Raw genomic sequence first — 24,854 nt, forward strand, 5'->3', positions numbered from 1 at the left:
AGGAACAAGTTTCTGCCAGGGCTCCCAGCAGGAATGGGTGCTGTGGGAGCAGGGGCGGGCCCCGGTGGGAGCACTTCCCAGCTGGGCAGTCACCTGGGGTTGCAGGGGCCACCCCTCTCTCTGCTGTCTCCCTACCTGAAGGCTCTGACCCTAGTCCCACCCCACGCCCTGCTGGCCTCTCGGCCGCAGCCCTAGTGCACAGACCCCCCCCCCCCCACCTTACCTTTTCCCGTGAGAGCAGGTACAGAAGGGGGCCGGGTCAGGATAGAACTTGTGATCCTCCACAAGTTCACAGACCGTGGCTGTGAACACAATGCGGGGCTGTGCCCAACGCAGAGCTGGCTTCAGGATAGGGTCCAAGCCTTTCTCCCCACGGAGCAAAGCAGGAGCCCAGCGACACGGCAGGCCTCCTGACCCACTTCAGCCGCCTCTGGGTTGGTCTAGGTGGTGGGAGGTGCCATCCAGGGCTCTACCTGGCTGAGGCCGGGGCCTATTTGCTCTGACCCGGATGGGCAGCGAGTTCCTAGCATAAGACCCACGGCTGCAGCCAGCCCCTCCCTCACTCCCCACCTGCCCAGCCCCTCCCTCACTCCCCACCTGCCCAGCCACTCCCAGGGGGTGCTAGAGCTCCCTCTGGTGGAGACTCCGGGAACTGCAGGGCTTCCCAGAGTGGACGGCCCTGGTGTGGGCTTGGGGGCGGGGCACAGCTGGACCTGGAGTGATGGGGTCTGCAGACTCTCCTGCGTGTGACCTTGGCCTCAGTTCCCACAGGGAGAGTATGCTGACCTGGGCCGGACCCAGGACTGCTGCAGTGGTTCTTCCCCCAGGCCCAGCCTCTGGCCTGCAATCTCCCTGCTAGAGAGGGGTCATAGGTCAAGGGTTAGAGGGCAGGAGGATGGGACAGTTGACGAGTTTCTGTGTAGAAACAAGGACGTGGAGCACAGCCCTCATCCAGTTGACCACACCGCCTGCAGTCAAGTCCTGGTCCCTGGCCAACTAGAGGCCCTTCAGGTCATCCCGGAGGCAGAGTGGGTGACGACCAGAATGCCAGGGAGTCGGGAGTCCCCATCCTCAGCCTCACATGCCTGGGCTTGCCTGGCAGCCGTCCCCGGGGGCCATCCCCTGGGCTGGGTAGTCCTGGTTGTTGGTCTTGGGATGGGTGGGGTGGCGCTGAGGGAGGCGACAGGCTGCAAAAGCGAAATGGAGGGACCTGGCTGAGGGGGACAATGCTCCGGCTCTTGTCCCCATTGCTGGGTACCTGGTGCCCCGAGAATCATCTAAATGGCCCGATTCTTTATCTGTCCAGAAAGCACGATGCCACTCACCAAAAAGAGACACAAGCCAGAGTGCAGATAAGTCAGCCCCGGGCACAAGGGGCAGGGCGGGGCCATCCCCAGAGCAAGGCATTTGCTCAGGGACCAGACTGAGATCTGACAATAGCAGGGGACGGCTCTTCCCTTCAGGAGATGTGTGCTCTATACAAGCCAGCGTGCAGAGAAGTGGGCCTGGGCGCAAGGGGCAGGGCGGGGCCATCCCCACAGCAAGGCATTTGCTCAGGGACCAGGGACCCACAGAGAGGGTGGCTGCGCCTGGCTGGGCCCTGGACCCTTCCCTCTCCCTCAGCGACACCCACAGCCAGAAAAACAGCGACGACCACGTCTGCTTTCCATGATCTTTAATGAGCGTTAGTGCCCACTGCCCGCTCCCTGGGCTCGGGGCAGGGGCGTCAGCAGGGGATGCTCAGGGCAGGGGGCCAGGGAAGGTGGGGAAGGACGCCGCCTCAGCAGGAAGCAGCGGGGTGGGGACGGGAGGGGGCTGGCTTCTCCGCTGACCCAGGTGGCAACCCTGGGGACCGGGCTCAGGGCTCCTCGGGGACGTACTGGTGGATCCAGTCCAAGTAGTGGGTGATGCAGGTGTAGATGCCTGGCAGGTTGGGCTGAGCACAGCCGTCGCCGCAGCTGACCACACCCGCCTGCAGCCAGGTGCCACTCACCTTGCAGACCAGGGGCCCTCCGGAGTCGCCCTGGGGAGGGGAGGGGTCAGCGGTGGCTGTGAGACCTGGGCGGCTGGGGGCTGCAGGGAGACGCGAGACCCACCTGGCAGGAGTCCCTCTTGCTATTCCCGGCACAGAGCATGTCGTCCCGGACGATCGGGGTGTTGTCCCCTATGTACAGGCCGGTGTGGTATTTCATGTCACAGATGCTGTTTTCCACGATGGGGACCCTCACCTGCTTCAGGGGAAATGGCGGTGGCAGGGGTTCTGGGGGTGAGAGGAGAGGAAGGATGCTGCATCAGGAGAGTGTGGGATCACCGCCCTGAGCCGGCCGGTTGGGACCCTGTTCCCCAGAGGAAACCCCAGGCGGTGGAGCCGTGATGTGCCCAAGTCCCCCTCCAGCGGTCCCTGACACTCACCTCCACTGTGCAAGTTGCCCCAGCCTGTCACCCAGCACCGAGTCCCTGGGCGAAAGGTCTCCGAGGCAGGGGGCAGGGTGACCGGATGGACGTGGCTGGAGATGTTCACAGGGTCCCCAAGCTCCAGCAGGGCGATGTCCGCCCCGTTCTCAGCTACGTAGTAGTTGGGGTGTGGGGGGGTGGGGGATGACCCTGCTCATGGGCAACAGCTCGTCCTGGTACCAGAGGTGCTGCTCCCGCAGCTGCACCCTGAGGACTGTGGGGTCTTGGACTTTCCTGGGGAGAGAGAGGGGCACCTACTCAGGGGCTGAGCCACCTCCGGGACACCCAGGAGCGTGAGTGGAGCCCCAGGCCCACCCCTACCCGCCAGGCCGTGTGGAGACTCACGGTCCGACGCAGTGGGCCGCGGTCAGCACCCACCAGGGGTGGATCAGGGAGCCCCCGCAGATGTGTTTCCAGTACTGGGTGCTGAATCTCAGGCTCACGTGCCAGGGCCACTTGCTCCCAGGGGCCTCCCGTCCCCCTACGATGCCTGCTCGCTGCAGGGCCTGGTCTGGGGCTGGGGCAGGAAGTGCCTTCAGGACACGACACGGCCCGGCCGCCGGGCTCGGCCCTTCCCTGTGCCAGCACCACCCTGGGCTTCTCTGAACCCACCCACCCATCCCTGGGCTTGTGGGGGGATAGGGTGAGGGGACAGAGACCGCACGGGCCCAGGGTCAGGACTCACCAGCGGCCGCATGGACCAGGCTCACCAGGAGGGGCAGCAGGAGCTTGGCTGGGGGTCTGCGGGGTGGGGGGTCTGCGGGGTGGGGGGTCTGCAGGGTATGGGGTGCAGGTTGTGGGGTGCAGGTGGATTTGGGGCCCCTGGTGATCAGGGGGTTAGTCCAGGCCAGGGGGTCTGGGGCCTCAGCGCTCCGGATCTGAGGCTCGGCCACCCTGCTCCACAGTGACACCCAGGTGTTGGGGTCCTGCTGGGGGTTCTCACCTTGGCAGGTCCAGCTGCTTTTGCCCAGCCCGCTCTCCCTGCCCCTTTATCCTCACAGAGCAGGACAGGGTCAGGGGAAGGGTGCTGGTCCTCCAATCCAGAGGGAGGAAGTGGATGACTCAGACCCAGTGCCAGAGTTCCTCTGGCCAGGAAGGGGCCCTGCAGCCCCCGCCCCAGATGGCAGACCCAATTCCTCTGTGAAGTCGGACAACATTCATCTCTGGGTGTTATCTGAGCGGTTAAGTCTGGCATCAGTGGAACCTTATTATCTGGGGATCTGAATGCCATCCGCAGAGGGAAGTGAGGGGGAGATGACAGGAGAGGCCAGTGCCAGCCTTTGCTGGACACTCCCCACCAGGCCCACCACCCCTGTCCCCGGTCCTGCAGTGCCAAGGTGACCACTGTCCTTGTCCGTCCATCCGCCTCACCTCCTTACTCTCCCCTGAGCCTGCTGGTCACCCTGGGCTTCCAGCCCACCGCCCCACCTCATGGCCTCCTGGACCCCTGCTTCCCCCACCCACACACAGCCACCCGGGTGGCCCCTCCTATGCCCTGAGGGAGCCTCGCCCTGGCTCTGTCTCTGGCTGGCTCCCTTGAACACCCTAGGGGTGTATTCAACTGGATTTCTCGGGGGACAGCATCCTGCTAGAGGGAGGCCTGGAGACCCCCACCTCAGGCCTCCCTCTAGCAGACCGTGCTCACTTATTCTCTCAACAAACTCGTCCCAGCGCCTCCAGGTGCTGCATCTGGGTCCCATGCACCAGGCTGATGGAGATGGGACCCTAGGAGCCCACGGTGGAGGAGGCAGGGACAACAGGTGACATGCTGGTGCCCAGGCCCCGCCAGGGAACTTGGCGGGGCTTAAGGAGCACAAAGGGCCACACCTCCAAGGAAGGCTCTGATTGGCTCAGCCCTGGGAAGCAGACCAATCAGCAGCTTGAGGATGTGATTGCTCTGACTGGCTAACATTGGACCAACACCTGGCCAGACCGAAGGGGGTGGGAGGGGGCTAGGTGATGGGAAGGAGTTAATAGATCCCACATGGGTCACCCTGAAGATCCTCTCAGGTGAGTATCCTTAGTACACAAGGACCACCTCCTCACTCTTGCAACTCAGTAATAACAAAAAATTTAAGTCCCTCATATAAAATCAGTAATAACCAAATAAATAAACAATAAAATGTAAATGACCATGTGCACATTAAAAAGATTTCACCTAGTTAATAACGAAAATGCAATATAAACTGAGTGATCATCTTGGGGGTCACGTTTGCAAGGTTTCTGAGACACAGTTCCTGTGTTGCAAGGTTGTGTCCCACGTGTCCCGAGGGCTTGGGAAGAGATGCTGTTGACAGGTGGTGCCATCAAGGGTCCTAAAACAAGTGATCTCTTGACCTTACTGTGGATTTCTAACTGGAATGAGTGAGTGACAAGTGAAGGCCGTGGGTGCATTCAGCCCCCGGGTAGTCCCTGGGGAGGTCTCTGGCTGAGGCTGTGGTCTTTGGGGCCAGACACAGGGGTCCTGCTTCCCCAGGCGTAGCAAGCCACTGGCCTGAGGTGGGACCTGAAGTGAGAAGGGCCGGGGGGAGGACTCCCAGGGAGGAGCCTGGGGGATGCCCAGAGATCCTCAGCCAGCCAGGGACAGGGGGACCCAGAGGAAAGTGGGGCTGGGCCACCCTTGGTGGGTGGGCTGCTGCCCTGGGGAGGAGGGACCTGGGGGGTGGGCGTCCCCAGGGGTGGGCTCTCGGGGTGAGAGGGGGTGCATGTAGGAGATCAGAGTTGGGGGCATGTGTGTGTTGGGGCGGGGAGCAGGCAGAGGATTCCGGGTGCTCACACAGGCCTGGGAATGTCTCATGGTCCCCCGGCTGATTGGAGAAACCTCGTGATACCCTGCTCTGGCCAAGTCCCATCAACTTAACAGTGGAGTGAAGTTAGCACAAGAATGACCGCTTCTCCAGACCCACCCTGGCAAAGTTGACGAGCAAGCCTCAGAAGGATCTGGAGGATTCCAAATGACTTAATAGCATTCAGGAACACAGCCCGAAACGTTTGAAGTAACATAGCAAAATCCAGCCACCAACCATAGAGTGTGCACAAGGTCTGGCGTCCAATCAAACACTACTAGGCACGGTCACAAAAAGATGAATTCTGTATGACTCTCCTTGCATGAGGTCCCTAGAGACATCAAATTCATAGAGACAGAAGTTAAAAAGTTGGGTGCCAGGGCTGGGGAAGGGGGAAGGGGGTTGTTTAGTGGGGACTGAGTTTCAGTTTTACAAGATGAAAAGAGTTCTGGAGATTGATTTACCACAATGTGAATGTACTTTACTGAACAGTACGCTGAAAAAGGGTTAAGATGGTCAAGTTTATGTCATACGTATTTTGACACAATTTTAAAAAATAAGTTTTTAAAAATTACCAGGCATGAAAAGAAATTTTAAAAAATGATGACCTATAACCAGAAAAAAAGTCAATCACTCTAAACAGATCCAGAAATGATGGAGTTCACAGGAAGGGATGCTGAAAAAGCTGTTACAAGTATGTTCAAGTAGAGGAAACGTGAGTGTGATGAGAAAAATGGAAGATGTAAAAAGACCTGAATGAAACGTCTAGACACAAATGATAAAATCTCTACATTGAAAACAATACATCCTAGATGGAGTTATTGACGGATTACACACAGAGGAAAAGAACAGTAAAATTGAAGACACCGTCCAAAATGAAGCACAGAGAGAAAAAGCCAGGAAAAAATTAACAGAATCACCTGGGAGTATCGAACAGTCTCTCATAAATTATCTGGGGCCCCAGAAGGAGAGGAGGCGGAATAAACTAAAATGATATTTGGGGAAGTAATGGCCCCAAACTTTCCATATTTGATGAAACTATAACCAGAGCTCTAACCATCTCAATGAATTCCAAATAGAATAATCCTAAAGAAAAACACGCCAAAGCACATCGTGTATTGCTGAAAGCCAGTGAGAGAGAGAAAAGATTAAAAACATCCCCAGGAGGAAAAACACAGTACACAGAAACAAAGACAGGGGACTTCCCCAATGGCGCAGTGGTTAAGAATCCGCCTGTCAATGCAGGGGACACGGGTTTGATCCCTGGTCTGGGAAGATCCCACATGCCGCAGAGCAACTAAGCCTGTGCGCCACAACTATCGAGCCTGCGTTCTAGAGCCCACGAGCCACAACTACTGAGCCCACGTGCTCTGCAGCAAAAGAAGCCACCGCAATGAGAAGCCGACGCACCGCAACGAAGAGTAGGCCCCGCTCGTCGCAACTAGAGAAAGCCCGTGAACAGCAACGAAGACCCAAAGTAGCCAAAAAAAAAAAAAAAAATCTGAGAGGGAGTCATCGTTAAATCAGTTAAAAAAAATAAAAGAGAAAAAGAGACTATGTACATTGAGTTATTTAGCCAGAGTAAATATCGTTCAAAAAAGGAATGTGAAACAGAGGTTTTTCAGTCAAACAATGGCCAAGAGAATCTATTGCCAGCATACCTGCACTTCGAGAAATGTAAAAGGATGTTCTGGAGACAGAAGGATGTCATAGCAGAGGAAAACTCTACAGCTGGACAAAGTAAGACAAGCTCTGGAAATGGAAATGCCTGAATAAGAAGATATTTTTTTTTCTCATTTAAAAAGCATTTAAAGGATAAAAGTTACTGGTTTAAAGCAACAACTGAAACAGTGTACCGTGTGGTTTATAGCCTACTTGGAGGTAAAGTATGTGACCACAGCAACACAAAAGATCTGCAGGACATTTAAAGCCTATTGTTATGAAGCGAAGTTGTATAATCATTTAAAAGTAACTAAAATTTTATTTTTTAGAGCAGTTTTAGGTTTACAGACAGTTGAGCAGAGAGTACAGAGTTCTGATACACACCCCCTCACACCCGCAATTTTCCCGTCATGAACATCTTCTGTTAGTGAGGTATATTGTTATCATTGATGAGTTGGTATTTTTTATATACTTATTTTATTTATTTATTTAGGCTGTGCCAGGTCTTACTTACGGCATGCGGGATCTTTAGTTGTGGCATGCGAACTCTTAGCTGTGGCTTGTGGGATCTAGTTCCCGACCAGGGAAACCTGGGCCCCCTGCATTGGGAGCGCAGAGTCTTACCCAATGGACCACCAGGGAAGTCCTGATGAGTCAGTTTTGATACATTATTATTAACAAACATCCACAGTAGACATTAGGGTTCGCTCTTGGTGTTGTATATTTTATGGGCTTTGACAAATGCATAATGACTTGTGTCCACCATTACAGTATCATACAGAAGCGTTTCACTGCCCTAAAAAATCATCTGTGCTCCCCCAATTCATCTTTCTCTCCTGAACCCTTTGCAATCCCTGATCTTTTTATTGTCTCCATAGTTTTGCCTTTTCCAGAATGTCCTAGAGTTGGAATCATACTGTGTGCAGTCTTTTCAGATGGGCTTCATTCACTAAGCAGTATACATTTAAGGTCTTTTCATGGCTTGATAGCACATTTCTTTTTTATTTTTGAATTTTATTTTATTTTTTATACAGCAGGTTCTTATTAGTCACCTATTTTATACATATTAGTGTATATATGTCAATCCCAATCTCCCAATTCATACCACCACCACCACCACCCCCCGCATTTCTTTTTATCACCGAATATTCCACTGTCGAGATGGTCCACAATTTGCTTATCCATTCACCTATTGAAGACCCTTTGGTTGCTTCCAGTTTTTGCAATTATGAATAAACCTGCTATAAACATCCGTGTGCAGGTTTTTGTGTGGACATAAGTTTTCAACTCACTTGCGTAAATGAATACCTAGGAGCATGATTGCTGGATCATAGGGTAAGAAACTGCTAAACTGTCTTGCAGAGTAGCTGTTCCATTTTGCATTCCCACCAGTAATGAACAAGAGTTCCTGTTGCTCCACATCCTCACCAGCGTTTGGTGTTGTCAGTGTTTTTGATTTTTAGCCATCCTAATAGGTATGTAGTGGTAGCTCATTGTTGCCCTAATTTGCAGTTTCTTAATGACGTATGATGTTGAGCATCTTTCATGTGCTCATTTGCCATCTCTGTATCTCCTTTGGTGAGGTGTCTGGTTAGGTTTTTTGCCTATTTTTGTATTTGGATTGCCTGCTTTGTTATTGTTGAGTTTTAAGAATTCTTTGTATATTTGGATAATAGTCCTTTATGTGATTCATGCTTTGCAAAGATTTTCTCCCATTCTATGGTTTGTCTTTTCATTCTTATAATTGTGTCTCTTGCAGAGCAGAAGTTTATAATTTTTATGAAGTCCAACTTATCCATTTTTTTCCTTCATGGATCGTGCCTTTGGTATTGTATCTTAAAACTCATCACCAAACCCGAAGTCATCTAGATTTTTCTCCTATGTTATCTTCTAGAAATTTTATATTTTTTCATTTCACATTTAGGTCTATGATCCATTTTGAATTAATTTTTGTGGAAGGTCAGTGTCAAGATTCATTTTTTGCATGTGGACAAGCAATGTTGAGCATGATTTGTTGAAAAGCTTGTCTTTTCTCCATTGAATTGCCTTTGCTCCTTTGTCAAAGATCAGATGACTGTTCTATATGAGTCTATTTTGGGGCTCTCTATCCTATTCCATTGATCTATTTGTCTATTATCTCATCAATATTATCATAGCTTTAGAGTAAGTCTCGAAGTTGGGTAGTGTCCGTCCTTTAACTTTGTTCTTTTTCTTCAATATCGTGTTGGCTATTCCGTGTCTTTTGCTTTTCCACGTAAACTTTATTTATTTTTTTTAAACTTTGTTTTTTAAAATTTATTTATTTATTTAATTTATTTTATTTTTGGCTGCATTGGGTCTTTGTTGCTGCACATGGGTTTTCTCTAGTTGCGGCGAGTGGGGGCTACTCTTCGTTGCGGTGCATGGGCTTCTCATTGCGGTGGCTTCTCTTGTTGAGGAGCACGGGCTCTAGGCGCGCAGGCTTCAGTAGTTGTGGCTTACCGGCTCTAGAGCACAGGCTCAGTAGTTGTGGCGCACAGGCTTAGTTGCTCCACGGCATGTGAGATCTTCCCGGGCCAGGGTTCGAACCCATGTCCGCTGCATTGGCAGGTGGATTCTTAACCACTGCGCCACCAGGGAAGCCTCCACGTAAACTTTAGAATCAGTCTGTTAACATTCACAAAATAGCTTGTTGAGATTTGGCTTGGGATTGTGCTGGACCTATGATCAAGTTGGGAATGTTCGGCATCTTAATAACACTGTCTTCCTATCCATGAACATGGATATCTCTCCATTTATTTAGACTCTTGATTTCTTTCATCAGAACTGTGTTGTTTTCCTCATATAGATCTTGCACATACTTTGTTAGAGTATTCCTAAGTACTTAATTTTGGGGAGTGTTAATGTAAATGGCATTGTGTTTTTAATTTCAAATTCCAATTCTTCACTTCTGATATATAGCAATATATAAAATATAACAACTGACTCTGTAATATTAACCTATCCTGCAAACTTGCTACAATACCTTATTAGTTCTAGGAATTTGTTTGTTGTCTATTCTTTGGGATTTCTCTAAATGGACAATCATGGCATCTTCAAACAGAGACAATTTTATGTCTTCTTCCCAATCTGTACACCTTTTATTTCCTTTTCTTATCACATCATTGAGTAAGATATTGACTTCCAGTAAGGTATTGACTGGAAGTTCTTCATTTCTGTTACAGTGTTCTTAATTTCTAGCATTTCCTTTTGGTTCTTCCTTAGAGTTTTCATCTCTCTGATTACATTACCCATCTGTTCTTGCATAGTGTTCACTCTTTCCATTAGAGCCCTTAGCATATTATCATAGTTATTTTAAGTTCTCAGTCTGATAGTTGCCAATCTCTGCCATATCTGAGTCTGGTTTTATTACTTGCTTTATCTTTTCAGACTGTTTTCCTTGCTTTTATCATGCCTTGTTATTTTTTTTGTGGAAACTGGCTACAATGTACTGACTAATAGGAACCGAGATAAATAGGTCTTTAGTGTGAGGATTTGTGTTTACCTGGCTGGAGTTGGGGTGTGTTGACTGTTTGTGAGGCTTCAAATTCCTCTGGTGTCCTGGTCCTTTCTCTTCTGTTGCCTTTGGTTTCCCTAGAAGCTCCTCCTTAAATAGAGTTTGTGTCCACAGCCCTCTCAGTTGTGATCCAGTGTTATTATTCTGGAGGCCTGTTGATTGGGTGGGGGAAAGGTTCGCTAATCCCATGAGTAAGTCTCAGTTTTTTAGTGGGCTTACAGGAAGGCTGGAGGGGACCGAGTGGCCTACCTGTCCTTCCCCAGGTCTGGGGAAGTGGTTTTCCTTGAGGGCAGGCTTCTGTCACAGACAAGAGAAAGCTCTGGGTGCATTTCTAGTTGATTATTTCCCCTCCCCCTGCTTGAAACCTGAAGGCTTTTTTTCTTGGATCTTCTCCCTGAGAGCCTGGTGCAGCTCCTGGAGGAAACTCTCATCAAAGTGCAAGCACGCCTAGGACTGGTGTCCCAGGAAGTTTTAATGCCCAAGCTCCCAGGTTCAGTGTCCAGCAGCCACTTTGCACGTGTTCTCAGGCTCTGCAGCTTCTGCTCAGTGGGAGCTTCTCTGTAATCATCTGCCTGTCCAGTTTGGGGACAGAGGTTTGCCCTGTGACCTGGATTCTCCCATGGGACTTCACTTGGCCTTCAGTTTGTTCTTCAATTTCTTGTTGTGAGGATGGAAATCATGACTTCCAAGCTCTTTATGTGTCAGAGCAGAAACCGGAAGTCTATAGATGTATATTTTTCTGAGATAACGCTAATATACAACAGAATTCACAGACTGTGAGACTCCAGTTCAATGAAGTGTGACGATTGTAACACCTGTGTGACCACCACCCAAAACAAGACATATCACCTGGAAGGATTCCTCACGTCTCCTTCTAGTCAAGACCCTCCTCCACCCTCAGAGGCAGCCGCCATCATGATTTTTGTCACTGTAGGTTAGTTTTGCTGATTCTAACGCTGCACATGGAAGGGTCACACTTGCCGTGTGGATGTCCTCTGCTCAGCGGAACGATGCTGAGTTCCACCCAGGTGGTTGTGTGCATATGGAACTGACTCCCTTCTGTGGGTGAGAAGAACTCCATGGTACTGAAGATACTCTCCTGTTTTGTATAGAAGGTTCATTGTGTCAACACCCACGTTTCACATAAACCCACTGTGAATTGTTTTATGTCTGATGTAAATGGGGCCCCAGTTTCACTTCTCCCCACACGCTTATCTTATCAGCCCAGCACCATTGATCGAAAAGGCCACCCGTTCCCCATTCAATATCAGTGACATCGTGGTCGTGAATCAAGTGGTCCTGCAGTTCTGGGATCTATATCTACTCTGTTCTGTTCCTTTTATTTTTTCCTTCCCCAATGCATGGTCTTGGTTATTACAGCTCTAGAGTATGTCTTGATGTTGGAGAGGATGAGTGAGCCATCTTTGTCTTTTTTCTCTAAATTTTCTTGGCTATCCCAGGTCCTTTCCATTTTCATATTAACTTTGGAATCAGACTGTCAATCTCTGCAAGAGGTAAGGCCGCTGGCATATTGATTTGGATTGAATGAGGCTATAAATCAAAATGGATAGAATTGATATCTTAACAATCCAGAAACATGACACATCTCTCTTTAGGCCTCTTAAAATGACTCTCAGCGATGTTCTGTACTTTTTGTTATATTGACTTTGCACACCTTTCTTGAAATGTATCATTAGTGGTTCTGGGGTTTTTTTAATTCTATAGGAAATAGTTTTGTGTTTTTTATTTTCCAATTACTGGTGGATGATATTTAGAAATAACGTATTTTTTGCATATTGATTTTGTGCCTCACAGTCTCGCTGAATTCACTTATTCTGGTGTTTGCAGAAGATTTTTGTTTTTCTATGTATGTGATCGTGTCACCCACAAGTAAAGTGAGCTTATTTCTGCCGCGAGCGCAGCTCAGTCCGGAGTCCTGCAGTTCCCCGCATGTCCACCAGAGGGAGCGCCTGGCTTGAAAAGCAGAGGCCCCGTAGCACCTGCCGCGCGGGGCTGGACATATGCTGGGACGGGAGGGACTCGCCGCCCGGCCACCCCTTACCTGTCCACCGGGTCGCGGTCGCAGAGTGGAGGTCTGACTGCAGCTGCGGCCCTGGCCTGGGACCTCCGAGGAGCAGGCGGCACTGCACGTGGGCGTGGGAGGTGGACAGCTGGACCTGGAGCTCTGGGGTCTGCAGACTCTCCTACGTGTGACCTTGGCCTCAGTTCCCACGGGGAGAGGATGCTGAGCTGGGCCGGACCCAGGGCTGCTGCAGTGGTTCTTCCTCCAGGCCCAGCCTGTGGTCTGCGCCCTCCCTGCCGGGGAGGGTCATGGGTCATGGGTCAGAGGGCGGGAGGGCAGGAGAGCCTGGGATGTGGGTCAGATAGGGTGGGCAAAGCCCTCACTCAGTTCACCACGCCGCCTGCAGTCAGGTACTGGCCGACCAGAGGTCCTTCAGGTTGTCCTTGGGGCAGGGTGGGGTTAGGACCAGGATGCCAGGGAGTCAGGGAGTCCCCATCCTCTGCCTCGCATGCCTGGGCTCGCCTGGCAGGCCTCCCCAGGCCGTGGGGACACAGCATGTCTGACCAATTGGGGCTGCCCCCTGGGCCGGGTATTCCTGGCTGGTGGTCTCTGCGGGACAGCGCGGGAGGCTCTGGGGGAGGGGACAGGCTGTAGGAAAAGGAGGGCAGCAGCCCTGTGCTGTGGAGTCACCAGATACGAGTCAACACATGGGACCCCAGGCACCGACTCACAGTGTGGATCGCACACTGAGCCCTTGGTGACTTACTATAAAGATGCAGTAACCGTGAGAGTGTGGTATTAATGGAAGGTAATGTACAGATCAATAGAACAGTAGCCCAGAAAAAGACCCACACGTACATGGTCGCTTGTTTTCAAGAGAGGGTAAGGGTGGCCTTCTTAACAAATGTTTCTGGAACAACTGTGTCATCTGTGTGGGAGAAGACAAGAGGCTTGATGCTCGACTTATAATTCATTCAAAATGGATCTTACACTTAAATGTAGAAATTAAAACTGTAAAACACCCAGAAGAAACCATAGCAGAAAATCCTCATGACCTGGAGGAAGGCAGAGGGGACTCAAAAACCACTAAAAGAAACAAAAAATTGGTAAACGGGACTTTGTCAAAATTTAAAACTTACACTTAGAGTGACACTGTTAAGAAAATGAAAGTACAATCCCCTAACTGGAGAAAAATATCTGTAATGCACGTATCTGATAAAGGACTTGTATCCAGATTTAGAAAGGAGGGAGGGGAGAGAACTCTCACAACCCCCTGAGACAACGCCCAACATGATTTAAATGGGCAACAGCTTGTGTAGACACTTCCTCAAAGATGAACCACAACCAAGAAACACCTGCTCGCTCATCGGGAAAGTGCAGATGGAAGGAGACGCTGCCACACACCTTCTGAAATGCTGGAAAGTCACGGGTTCTGCCCACAGTCTCCCCCACCTTCCTCTGAGCAGTGCAGACCAAAGCCTGGGCGGGGCAGATCCAGGTGGGAGTGCGCTCACCCGAGAGGGGGTCACGCTGCAGAGAAGAGGCGAGGGTGCTGCTGAGCGAAAGGGCTTGTGCTCGGGAGAGGGTAATGGGTGGGAAATGGTGACACATGGGCATTACCCAAACAAGTTAAGGGATTAGGGACTAGAACCGGGTTTCACCCGCCAGAGAGGGCTGCCATAGGAGAGGGGATTGCAGTAAACCCCACAGTGTGGAACTGGGACTGGAGAGAGCTGGTGGTTTCAATATAGATATTGAACTGTAGATGTGAGGTGTGGGAGCCTGTGTGTGCTCACGTGTCAGCCCGTGTGTGCATTCCCTAGCTATATCCCGGGAAACCCCAAGAGCCTCAGCGTCACCCGTCACAAGTTTCGGTTTCTAAACACCAGTTGCCCCCTAGGGGCTGGGCTCCCTGGAGAAGTGACGGGAGGGACCTGGAATCCTCTTGTTCAGGGAAACATTCAAAGAGAGCTGAGACCTCCACAAAAAGACTTGAACAGCTCCGTTCACAGCAGCTCCATGTTCATTCCCCCAACAGGAAACAGCCAGAAATCCCCCCGCAGGTGCGAGATGAACATCCTGAGGTGCAGTCCTGCTACCCAAGTGCAGACGAGGCAGGACAACCCACCGATCACGAGTGTTTGGAACCACCTCCCTGGGCACCAGGTGCCGCCTGGGTCACCCTAGGACTGAGTGGGTCCGTGAGACTAAGGGCTAAGGGGCCGCACAGGGCATGCGCTCTGTTGATGAAGTCAGTTCCCATGGGGTGTAGGGAGTAGTCTCCACACTGCCGTCCAGGCTGGACGTGAGCAGCTGAGGGACGGGATGGGGACCCGAGGGAGCCGACTTCTCACCTGGGTGGGAGGTTCCAAGTCAGCAGGGGTGGAGGCTGTAGTGACCCCTGCCCTGATGCATCCGAGGTGGAGACGTGAGTCTGAAGCCAAGTGTAGCTTCACGTAGATGCAGGTGGATGCATATAAAGATACCACGGCTACGAGGATACACACCAGTCAGTACACACACAGCCTGGCTCTTTCAGCCGTGGGGGCCTGAGGGCAATGACACCCCAAGAGCAACGAGCACACCCTGTGCCTGGATCTGGGTCTCGAAGTCCTCCTGCAGTAAAGGGAACTGGTCTCCTCGGAGAAATGATGCTGGGACCCATTCTGGGACTGAAGCAGGAAATACACCAAATGAGCCTGGAGACTCTGTCTCAGCCCAGAGGGGCCCAGGGAGATGAGACAATTAAATGTCACGTGGGGCCCAGATGGGGGCCTGGGACAGACAGAGGACACTAGAGGAAAAGTAAGTAAATGCGAATGAACTATGGACTTTAGTTAATATAATGCATCATATTGGTTCATGATTATAACAAATCATTCATACCAACGGAAGATGTTAACAAGAGAGGAAGGGACTTCCCTCGTGGCCCAGTGGTTAAGACTCCACGCTCCCAGGGGGCCTGGGTTCGATCCTTGGTCAGGGAATTAGATCCCACATGCATGCCACAACTAGGAGTTCGCATGCCACAACTAAGGAGCCCTTGAGCTGCAACTAAAGAGCCTGCCTGCTGCAACTAAGACCCTGGGTGACCAGCAGGCTCAGGGGAGAGTAAGGAGGTGAGGCGGATGGACGGACAAGGACAGTGGTCGCCTTGGCACTGCAGGACCGGGGACAGGGGTGGTGGGCCTGGTGGGGAGTGTCCAGCGAAGGCTGGCACTGGCCTCTCCTGTCATCTCCCCCTCACTTCCCTCTGCGGATGGCATTCAGATCCCCAGATAATAAGGTTCCACTGATGCCAGACTTAACCGCTCAGATAACACCCAGAGATGAATGTTGTCCGACTTCACAGAGGAATTGGGTCTGCCATCTGGGGCGGGGGCTGCAGGGCCCCTTCCTGGCCAGAGGAACTCTGGCACTGGGTCTGAGTCATCCACTTCCTCCCTCTGGATTGGAGGACCAGCACCCTTCCCCTGACCCTGTCCTGCTCTGTGAGGATAAAGGGGCAGGGAGAGCGGGCTGGGCAAAAGCAGCTGGACCTGCCAAGGTGAGAACCCCCAGCAGGACCCCAACACCTGGGTGTCACTGTGGAGCAGGGTGGCCGAGCCTCAGATCCGGAGCGCTGAGGCCCCAGACCCCCTGGCCTGGACTAACCCCCTGATCACCAGGGGCCCCAAATCCACCTGCACCCCATACCCTGCAGACCCCCCACCCCGCAGACCCCCCACCCCGCAGACCCCCAGCCAAGCTCCTGCTGCCCCTCCTGGTGAGCCTGGTCCATGCGGCCGCTGGTGAGTCCTGACCCTGGGCCCGTGCGGTCTCTGTCCCCTCACCCTATCCCCCCACAAGCCCAGGGATGGGTGGGTGGGTTCAGAGAAGCCCAGGGTGGTGCTGGCACAGGGAAGGGCCGAGCCCGGCGGCCGGGCCGTGTCGTGTCCTGAAGGCACTTCCTGCCCCAGCCCCAGACCAGGCCCTGCAGCGAGCAGGCATCGTAGGGGGACGGGAGGCCCCTGGGAGCAAGTGGCCCTGGCACGTGAGCCTGAGATTCAGCACCCAGTACTGGAAACACATCTGCGGGGGCTCCCTGATCCACCCCTGGTGGGTGCTGACCGCGGCCCACTGCGTCGGACCGTGAGTCTCCACACGGCCTGGCGGGTAGGGGTGGGCCTGGGGCTCCACTCACGCTCCTGGGTGTCCCGGAGGTGGCTCAGCCCCTGAGTAGGTGCCCCTCTCTCTCCCCAGGAAAGTCCAAGACCCCACAGTCCTCAGGGTGCAGCTGCGGGAGCAGCACCTCTGGTACCAGGACGAGCTGTTGCCCATGAGCAGGGTCATCCCCCACCCCCCCACACCCCAACTACTACGTAGCTGAGAACGGGGCGGACATCGCCCTGCTGGAGCTTGGGGACCCTGTGAACATCTCCAGCCACGTCCATCCGGTCACCCTGCCCCCTGCCTCGGAGACCTTTCGCCCAGGGACTCGGTGCTGGGTGACAGGCTGGGGCAACTTGCACAGTGGAGGTGAGTGTCAGGGACCGCTGGAGGGGGACTTGGGCACATCACGGCTCCACTGCCTGGGGTTTCCTCTGGGGAACAGGGTCCCAACCGGCCGGCTCAGGGCGGTGATCCCACACTCTCCTGATGCAGCATCCTTCCTCTCCTCTCACCCCCAGAACCCCTGCCACCGCCATTTCCCCTGAAGCAGGTGAGGGTCCCCATCGTGGAAAACAGCATCTGTGACATGAAATACCACACCGGCCTGTACATAGGGGACAACACCCCGATCGTCCGGGACGACATGCTCTGTGCCGGGAATAGCAAGAGGGACTCCTGCCAGGTGGGTCTCGCGTCTCCCTGCAGCCCCCAGCCGCCCAGGTCTCACAGCCACCGCTGACCCCTCCCCTCCCCAGGGCGACTCCGGAGGGCCCCTGGTCTGCAAGGTGAATGGCACCTGGCTGCAGGCGGGTGTGGTCAGCTGCGGCGACGGCTGTGCTCAGCCCAACCTGCCAGGCATCTACACCTGCATCACCCACTACTTGGACTGGATCCACCAGTACGTCCCCGAGGAGCCCTGAGCCCGGTCCCCAGGGTTGCCACCTGGGTCAGCGGAGAAGCCAGCCCCCTCCTGTCCCCACCCCGCTGCTTCCTGCTGAGGCGGCGTCCTTCCCCACCTTCCCTGGCCCCCTGCCCTGAGCATCCCCTGCTGACGCCCCTGCCCCGAGCCCAGGGAGCGGGCAGTGGGCACTAACGCTCATTAAAGATCATGGAAAGCAGACGTGGTCGTCGCTGTTTTTCTGGCTGTGGGTGTCGCTGAGGGAGAGGGAAGGGTCCAGGGCCCAGCCAGGCGCAGCCACCCTCTCTGTGGGTCCCTGGTCCCTGAGCAAATGCCTTGCTGTGGGGATGGCCCCGCCCTGCCCCTTGCGCCCAGGCCCACTTCTCTGCACGCTGGCTTGTATAGAGCACACATCTCCTGAAGGGAAGAGCCGTCCCCTGCTATTGTCAGATCTCAGTCCCCAGAGGACTGCACCCCCCACGATTGTCTCATTTCATCTCACAGACACGCCGGTGTCTCCTATCTCCCAAGTGGCTTTTATTGGGACTGTGTTCCTGCTTATGCACAAGGCTGCTCTTTCGATCTGCATTCTAGCACTGTCTCCTTATTGGTGATTGTGTTCTGGAGCAAATTCCCGGAGAACCCCCGGGGGCATTGCTACATCATTTCCAGAAAGGCTGTTTCCCTGTCTCCTCCTACCCATGCACATCACAGCACTCCCCTCATAACTGCCAATGACAGAGATTCTTTGCTTGATCAAACTTTAGTCAGCCTCCTGAACCTTCTCCTGGGCCCAACTGTGCCCTTCCTGGTTATACCCCATTTTACCAAGAGCCCTGCTGAGTCGGTTTAGCAAGAACCCCTGCCCTTGGTACCCAATCACCCTTGATATCTGATCAAACCCCCTCTCTCCCCGCCCTAGGTTTCATCTCCCTTGGATGTGTCAGTAGAAGCCTCTTTAGGGTGGTTTAAACAGAATTCCCCCAGACCTGCTGTCTCCTCTGAGAAATTCTCTGACCACCAACCCCTTGCTCCTTGGCTACAATCCCCACTTGTCCCTGCTTTCTTCGGAATGGCGCCCGGTTCTGTACTGGGGTCTCTTTTCCCCTGTTGCTCTGGTTTTCTTTGAATCCAACACCGTGACACAATGTGAAACACACTGGATACAAATGTGAGACATAATATATCATGTCAAAGTGTAATAATGTAAACATGATACAAGACACATAGTGTAATACATGTAATACACAAAACATAATCAAATAAATGTATCATACACTACATTGTGGGCAAAAAGGCATAATCCATATTCAATATTTGAAATTTTTGTAATGAATAGCATCCTTTTGCTGTTTCATTTTGCAGATTGCATTTATCTCATTCCTGGGGTCGGGGGAGGTGAACACTCCCTGTATTTGTCTAACAGATCATTTCCGCCAGCAGCTCTGCTTCTCCTTGTTAGTGAGGCTCTTGGAGTCCTCTGTTTCTTTTCGTCATTTAAAGGTATTCAACGAAATGACTGCATTAACACTTTGTCTTCCACAGTTGCTGAAAATTGTTTTGTTGGCTTTGCAAAGTTGGAGGTGTTTGTGTTTACAGATTGAAGATTTGAATTGTTGCACACACAGGCACAGATACACGCATGCACGTGTGTGCACTCACACACACAGACATACTTTGATGCTAATCCTCTAGAACCGATTTCCATGTCGGGTGAGGCTCCGAGGCAAGAGCTTCCTTTGTGTTTCCAAGTACTTCCCCTGCCCCACCGGCCTCTGTCCCTGCATCCCCGCCGAGACTGGGGGACCGAGGGGCACTGGGGGTCCACCCAGCAGAGCCCTGGAGACCAGGGCCCTGGCTCTGCACAGGCTCTCCCCCAACTTCCGACTCTGACTTGAAGCTACATAATGGGGGAGGGGCCAAGGCTGTTCATTATTCCTCTTAGTCTTGAATCATTTTTAATTACAAACGTGGAGCATGCCCACTGTAAACCCTTGAAGGATACATACATGTTACGAAGAAACCTCCTTCCCCTGTCCCACCAGGGATCATTCCTGTCTGTTATTGGGGTGATGACTTCCAGAACTTTCTTAAGCCTGTACAACATGGCCTTGGGCTGGATGGAGTGGGGAGGGAGGGATATTTCAGGGGATCATGTAGGTGGGAGGACAAGGATTGGGTGCTGGAGTCCTGGAACTGCAGACCTGAGATGCTGCAGGCCGGGGGTGGGGCAAGGGAGCAGGGCAGGGCATGAGCTTACACCCGGGGTGTCCCCGTATCCCTGAAAACCAGACCCAGATACTGACTACAGGTAAGAGTGAGCATGGCTCAATCTGGAAGGGTCAGGGCTCGGGCCAGAGGACAGTCTGAGTGGGTGAGCGGTTGGTGCCAGGGATGGGAGCCAGGAGGAGGGTCCAGTCCTAGATATGGGACTGTCCAGGTGTCCTCCCAACATGTGGGCCCACGTGACCCAGGTACGCTGGGCGACAGGGCCCCCCACCCCCTCCTGGGCCACGAGGGTATCCCCAGGGCTGGCGAGGGAGCACTTCAGGCAGGACACACCCCTTCCATGCCCCATGCCTCAGTTTGCCCTCCTGTCAAGTGGGAACAGAAACAGCACCGTGTCACAAGACATCAAGGGGACATCGAGGGGATGGAATTCTGAGTTTCTTTCTCAACAGCAGGCTGGAACCCTGGGGTTGTTAAGGGCCCTGCAGGGAGCCATGTGATGGGGTGCAGGTAGGGATAGAGGTCCCCAGTGCTGGAGTGAATTGAGCCGGGACAGGTGAGGGCCCAGAAGTGGGACCCAGGGATGGCACTGGGGTTCCCAGAGTCAGAGGACCTGGGTCTTTCCAGACCTGCCTCCGCCCTCCATACAGTGTGACACCAGACCTCCTGGGCCCTAGGAGGGGCAGCCTGGGCTCTGATTCCTCCCTCCCCCACCCCGTGCCTGGCTGATGGGGACAGCCTCCCAGGTGTGCGGTCCTCAAGGGCTCAGCACAGGCCCCACACACAGAGGTTGTGTCACTGTCATCCTTATTTGTCCTTATTTGTCACCAGGTCAAACGTGGAGCACACACATCCAAGCCGTGGCTCAGGGCCTGGTGCTGGTGGGAAGAAGACAAGTCTGTGCCCCCCTCCCCCACCCTGTGGATCATCAGGCAGCTCTCCACCCACCCCTGTGCCTCAGTTTCCCCCCACCTAAGAGGGGGTGGCTGACCTAGAAGGTCTCACAGGGACCCGCAAGCATGTGCTTAGGAGCCAGGCTGGGAGCTGGGGCAGGAAGGAGGGAGGAGCAGCAAAGTCCCGGCCCCTCCCAGGGGCCCTAATCAGCTCTGTCATCAGGCCCTGGCCGGACAGAGGACGGTTAGGAAGGGCAGCTGGGCAGCTGGTGCTGTGTCTGACTGATGGAGACCATGGGACCTGGGGACAGGTCGGGGAAAAGAGACAATGGGGGGAGGGGGTGAGCTGGCACAGAGACTCCAGTTACAGGGCCTGAGCTGTCTCCACTGGGCTCAGTCTGGACCTTGAACTGGGACCCTCCTGAGGAACCCCAAAGACCAGGGTTGAGGAGAGGAGACAGTATGCTCAGCAGGAACCAGGAAGGGCTTCCTAGAGGGAGTGGCACTGACTCCAATTCCTGCCCAGGTGGGGAGAAAAGGCTTTGCAGCCAGGACGCGTGGGGTCTGACCTGGCCCTGCTGTAGTCTGTGTGCCCCTGAGTCGGCCACTTGCTACTAGGCCACAGTGTCCACATAGGGACAAATGCAGGTGACAGGCGCTCCCTGCCGGGTGTACAGAAGGAACAGGTGGAGCCTGCCAGTAGAGCCTGGCCTTCAGCTCCTCCTCTATCCTTCCTCCCCCATCCCAGGACTTCCCTGGTCCCTCTCCAGCTTCTGTGTGGGGAGGAGACTGGTTGCAAAGGGACAGGAGGGAATGTTTGGGATGGTGGGAATGTAGTAAACTTGATGGTAGTGGTGGTTACAGGGCTGTATACTTTTGTCCAAGTCTTTGAATTGTAGACTTAAAATTGGCAATTTTTAAATAAGTGGTTTTTTTGCTTTTTTTTTTTGGCCACGTTGCAGCTTGTGGGATCTTAGCTCCCCAACCAGGGATAGAACCCGTGCCCCCTGTAGTGGAACCATAGAGTCCTAGCCACTGGACCTCCAGGGAAGTCCCAATAAGTGTGTTTTTTAAAGATACCATAATAAAGCTGAATTTTTTTAAAAGTTTGAATCATGGAAGTCATTTTCCAAAGGTATTTGTCTTGAGATGTGTGAGCACAAACCCATATTTGTCCCAGAAAAACAGTAACTTAGCGTGGACTGAGCTGTGGGCACACAGACTTTCAGCTAATGAATATCTACAAAGCAGCCCCTGGGTTGTGGTCATTTTCTAGCTGTGAGACCTCAGTCCAGTCAGAAAATCTTCCTGACCCTCAGCTGATTTCATCTATAAAAGGGAACTGACGTTGTTCCTTGGGGTCGTGGTGGATGAAGCATGTCACGTGTGGGTCTGGAGTGGAGGGCGGCCCTGGGGCTCACGGGTCCCTTCCTCCTTCCTAATTTCTGGCCCTTGGGAACCCTGGCCCCACTCAGAAGAAATCTTGCAAGGTGCCTAACCCACGCCACTGATGCGTCGTTTGCTCCTCAGCCTCTCCCAGTGCCCCCACCACCCCACTACCAGCCCCTCTCATCCCCCCTCCCTTCCAACCCTCACTCAGCTCACAACAGCAATTTGCTACAGAGGAGGATGTGGCTGAGATGCTGGGAGACGCCTCACGCACCCAGAAGTCTCCACGAGGTGCCTGCACCCTGATCAGGAGAGGCATCCTGAGCCACAGCACCAGGGTGCCTCAGTCAGTGGAGAGCTTGATTCCAGGGCTGGGAAAGGAGACCTCGGGTCCCAGAGGGTGCTGGACCTGGACAAAAGGGAATGCCTGCGGCTAGCTCAGCCCCTCTCCCAGTGGTCGGGGGCACTGGTGATGTGAGGGAATGCAGATCTCCCGCCTCCAGCCAGGGCTGTGTGTACAGGTGCCCATGCACTTGTGTCTGAGCATCTCTCTCTCACGTAGGCTCCCCTCCCCACCGCGGATGAATCCCAGGACTTGGAGTTGACACCAAGAACCCAGGGAGGAGGAGCTGGGGGCTCAGGTTAGAGGTGCCCAGGAGCTGAGTTAGAGCATCTATCCCAGACCATCCTTGTATTAATGAGGAGTCTGGGGACCAGGGGGGATGTACTTTCTTGAGGCCATACAGCAGACAGCGGGAGCCGGGGGTTCTCAGGATCCATGCAGCCCCTCACCCAAGGGTCCCCTAAGAGCAGCCTCTTTCTCACACCCAATCAGCACACACGTGCACTGGGCCTTTCTCCATACGACGCCAAGGTCAGTCTAGCTGGTCAGCATCGGGAATCCAGACGCTCCACCTCAGCTTTTAGGTTTGGTGGGGGGGTCCCATCAGGCCTTCAACAATGACCCTGGATTCTTCCAGGGAGAGGAGAGGCCTCCCCAGGCTGGGACAGGCTGCAGCAGCCGGGCCTGCCCTCCGCACAGGAGGCAGGGCAGCCGGGGGGCACTGAGACACGGACAGGAGGCAGGGGGGCGCCTCGCGGCTCCACCAGGGACTCCAAGGCCCCAAGACCCCACCGCAGGCCCCTTTTGGCCTTGTCCGGACCCAGGAGCTGGGGCCAGCTCGACCCCCGGACTGAGGAAGGTCCCCTCGGACCCTCTTCCTAGCCAGTGCCCGGTCCGGGTATAGACAAGAAGCGGGGCCGAGACCCCCTTCCCAGCCGGGCCTGCGGGATTAGGCCAAGTCCTGGGGACCGAGCGCGCACAGGGACCCAATCAGGGCTGCCCTCCCTCCTTCGCCAGGGACCACAGGGAGGGTCGGGTGCACGGACACAGACCGCTGAGCTCTCTGCTCTCTCTGGAGGACGCAGGCAGAGCCTCTGACCCCAGGTGTGGGGCACAAGCAACCGGGCGGCTGCAGGTGAGGGTGGGAACTGGGGGGGCAGGAGGCACACCACAGGGTGGGGTTGGGGAGGCGCTCACGCTCTGTGCCTGGAAAGGATGAGCAGGGCGGTTTTGGTGGTAAAGTCCCGGGATGGCGGAGCTACTGAGCAAGGCGGGGCAGGCCTGCTTCCCTACCCTCCCGGCTGCACCCGCCCTGGAAGCTCCGTGCTCACCCCGAAGTGTCCCATGCCCTGAGGAGCAAGACTCACAGAGAGATGCCAAAAGAATGGAAAAAAGTCATTTCCTGCCTTTTAAACAAAAGACCCTGCCAATTACACAGCCTACCCCGCCTAGGGCGAGAACCAGGCCTCTGCTTTGAGAGCTGGTGCCGTCCACAGCCTGCCCGCCTCTCCCCACCATACACACACACCCCACCCCAGACCACGGGCACACAGAGCACCCCTGGAGGGTCTCTGCTGAGGGCAAGTGGTCCTGCAGCACCCCCCCGCCCCATGACAGTTCAAATGAACAGGCCAGAGAAACAGGTTACCAAGCATTTAGTGTTGGTGGGTGGGAGGCGGGTGGGTGCCGGCAGCCCGCAGGGACCCCCCAGCTTGTGCTTCCATCCTGGCCCAGCTCTTTACCTTAAACAGGTGCAAGTCAAACCGCTGTCATGCCTTGGCCATCTTTTGTCCGCTGGCCACATGGGGGTCAGGGTGGGGGTGGGAGAGGCAGGGACAGCAAGGCAGAGTGGGGAAGAGTCGCACAGAAACGGGCAACTTGGGAGAGAAGATGCAAGAATGGCAGGCCGAGCCCCGGGGAGGGGTCAGCCCCTGTGCAGGTGCCCTGGCAGGAATACTTGGCGCTGGATCCAGGGCTGGTAGGCAGAGACCCTGGCATACACCCCCGGGAGGCTGGGCTCAGCGCAACCCCTGATGGAGTTCACCACTGCCACCTGCACCCAGAGCTTGTCCCGGAGCTGACACACCAGGGGGCCTCCAGAGTCACCCTGAAAGAAGCAAGAATAGCAGACAAGTCCAGTGGGGCTCAGGTCTACGCTGCAGGGGGTGCGAGCTCTCAGACTGAGGCTGAAGTCGGGGAGCACGGGGACCGAGAGGGCTGGATGCTAGGGGGTGGGCGGACGCACAGGGCAAGCTCTTTGGGGCTCCAGGTAGCCAGGCAGGATCTCCGTCCTTGATCTGGTCCTCCTAGCAGCCCTGCATATCAGCTCTATCTGCCTCTTTTTTGTTTTTAAGAGTTGAGGTCTCAGGGGCTTCCCTGGTGGCGCAGTGGTTGCGCGTCCGCCTGCCGATGCAGGGGAACCGGGTTCGCGCCCCAGTCTGGGAGGATCCCACATGCCGCGGAGCGGCTGGGCCCGTGAGCCATGGCCGC

At 54.2% G+C, this 24,854-nt stretch overlaps 2 protein-coding genes across 2 annotated transcripts; one reads left to right on the top strand and one right to left on the bottom strand.

Annotated features, from left to right (window-relative positions):
- Positions 1-1,858: 1,858 nt before the first annotated feature.
- Positions 1,859-13,320, bottom strand: LOC102984614 (tryptase-like). The gene is given in 10 exon segments (XM_024123549.2): positions 1,859-2,023; positions 2,097-2,260; positions 2,413-2,587; positions 2,589-2,688; positions 2,800-2,971; positions 3,140-3,195; positions 12,500-12,581; positions 12,671-12,753; positions 13,025-13,138; positions 13,313-13,320. Coding segments are annotated over 10 exon segments (1,119 nt in total).
- A 1,465-nt stretch (positions 13,321-14,785) lies between these two features.
- Positions 14,786-17,532, top strand: LOC102984338 (tryptase-like). Its single transcript, XM_024123548.2, is given in 7 exon segments — positions 14,786-14,888; positions 16,180-16,251; positions 16,420-16,591; positions 16,703-16,793; positions 16,795-16,978; positions 17,131-17,294; positions 17,368-17,532. Coding segments are annotated over 7 exon segments (951 nt in total).
- The last annotated feature ends 7,322 nt before the right edge of the window (positions 17,533-24,854 follow it).

The sequence above is a fragment of the Physeter macrocephalus genome, chromosome 14 (genome assembly GCF_002837175.3).
Source record: "Physeter macrocephalus isolate SW-GA chromosome 14, ASM283717v5, whole genome shotgun sequence".
Lineage (NCBI taxonomy): Eukaryota > Metazoa > Chordata > Mammalia > Artiodactyla > Physeteridae > Physeter > Physeter macrocephalus.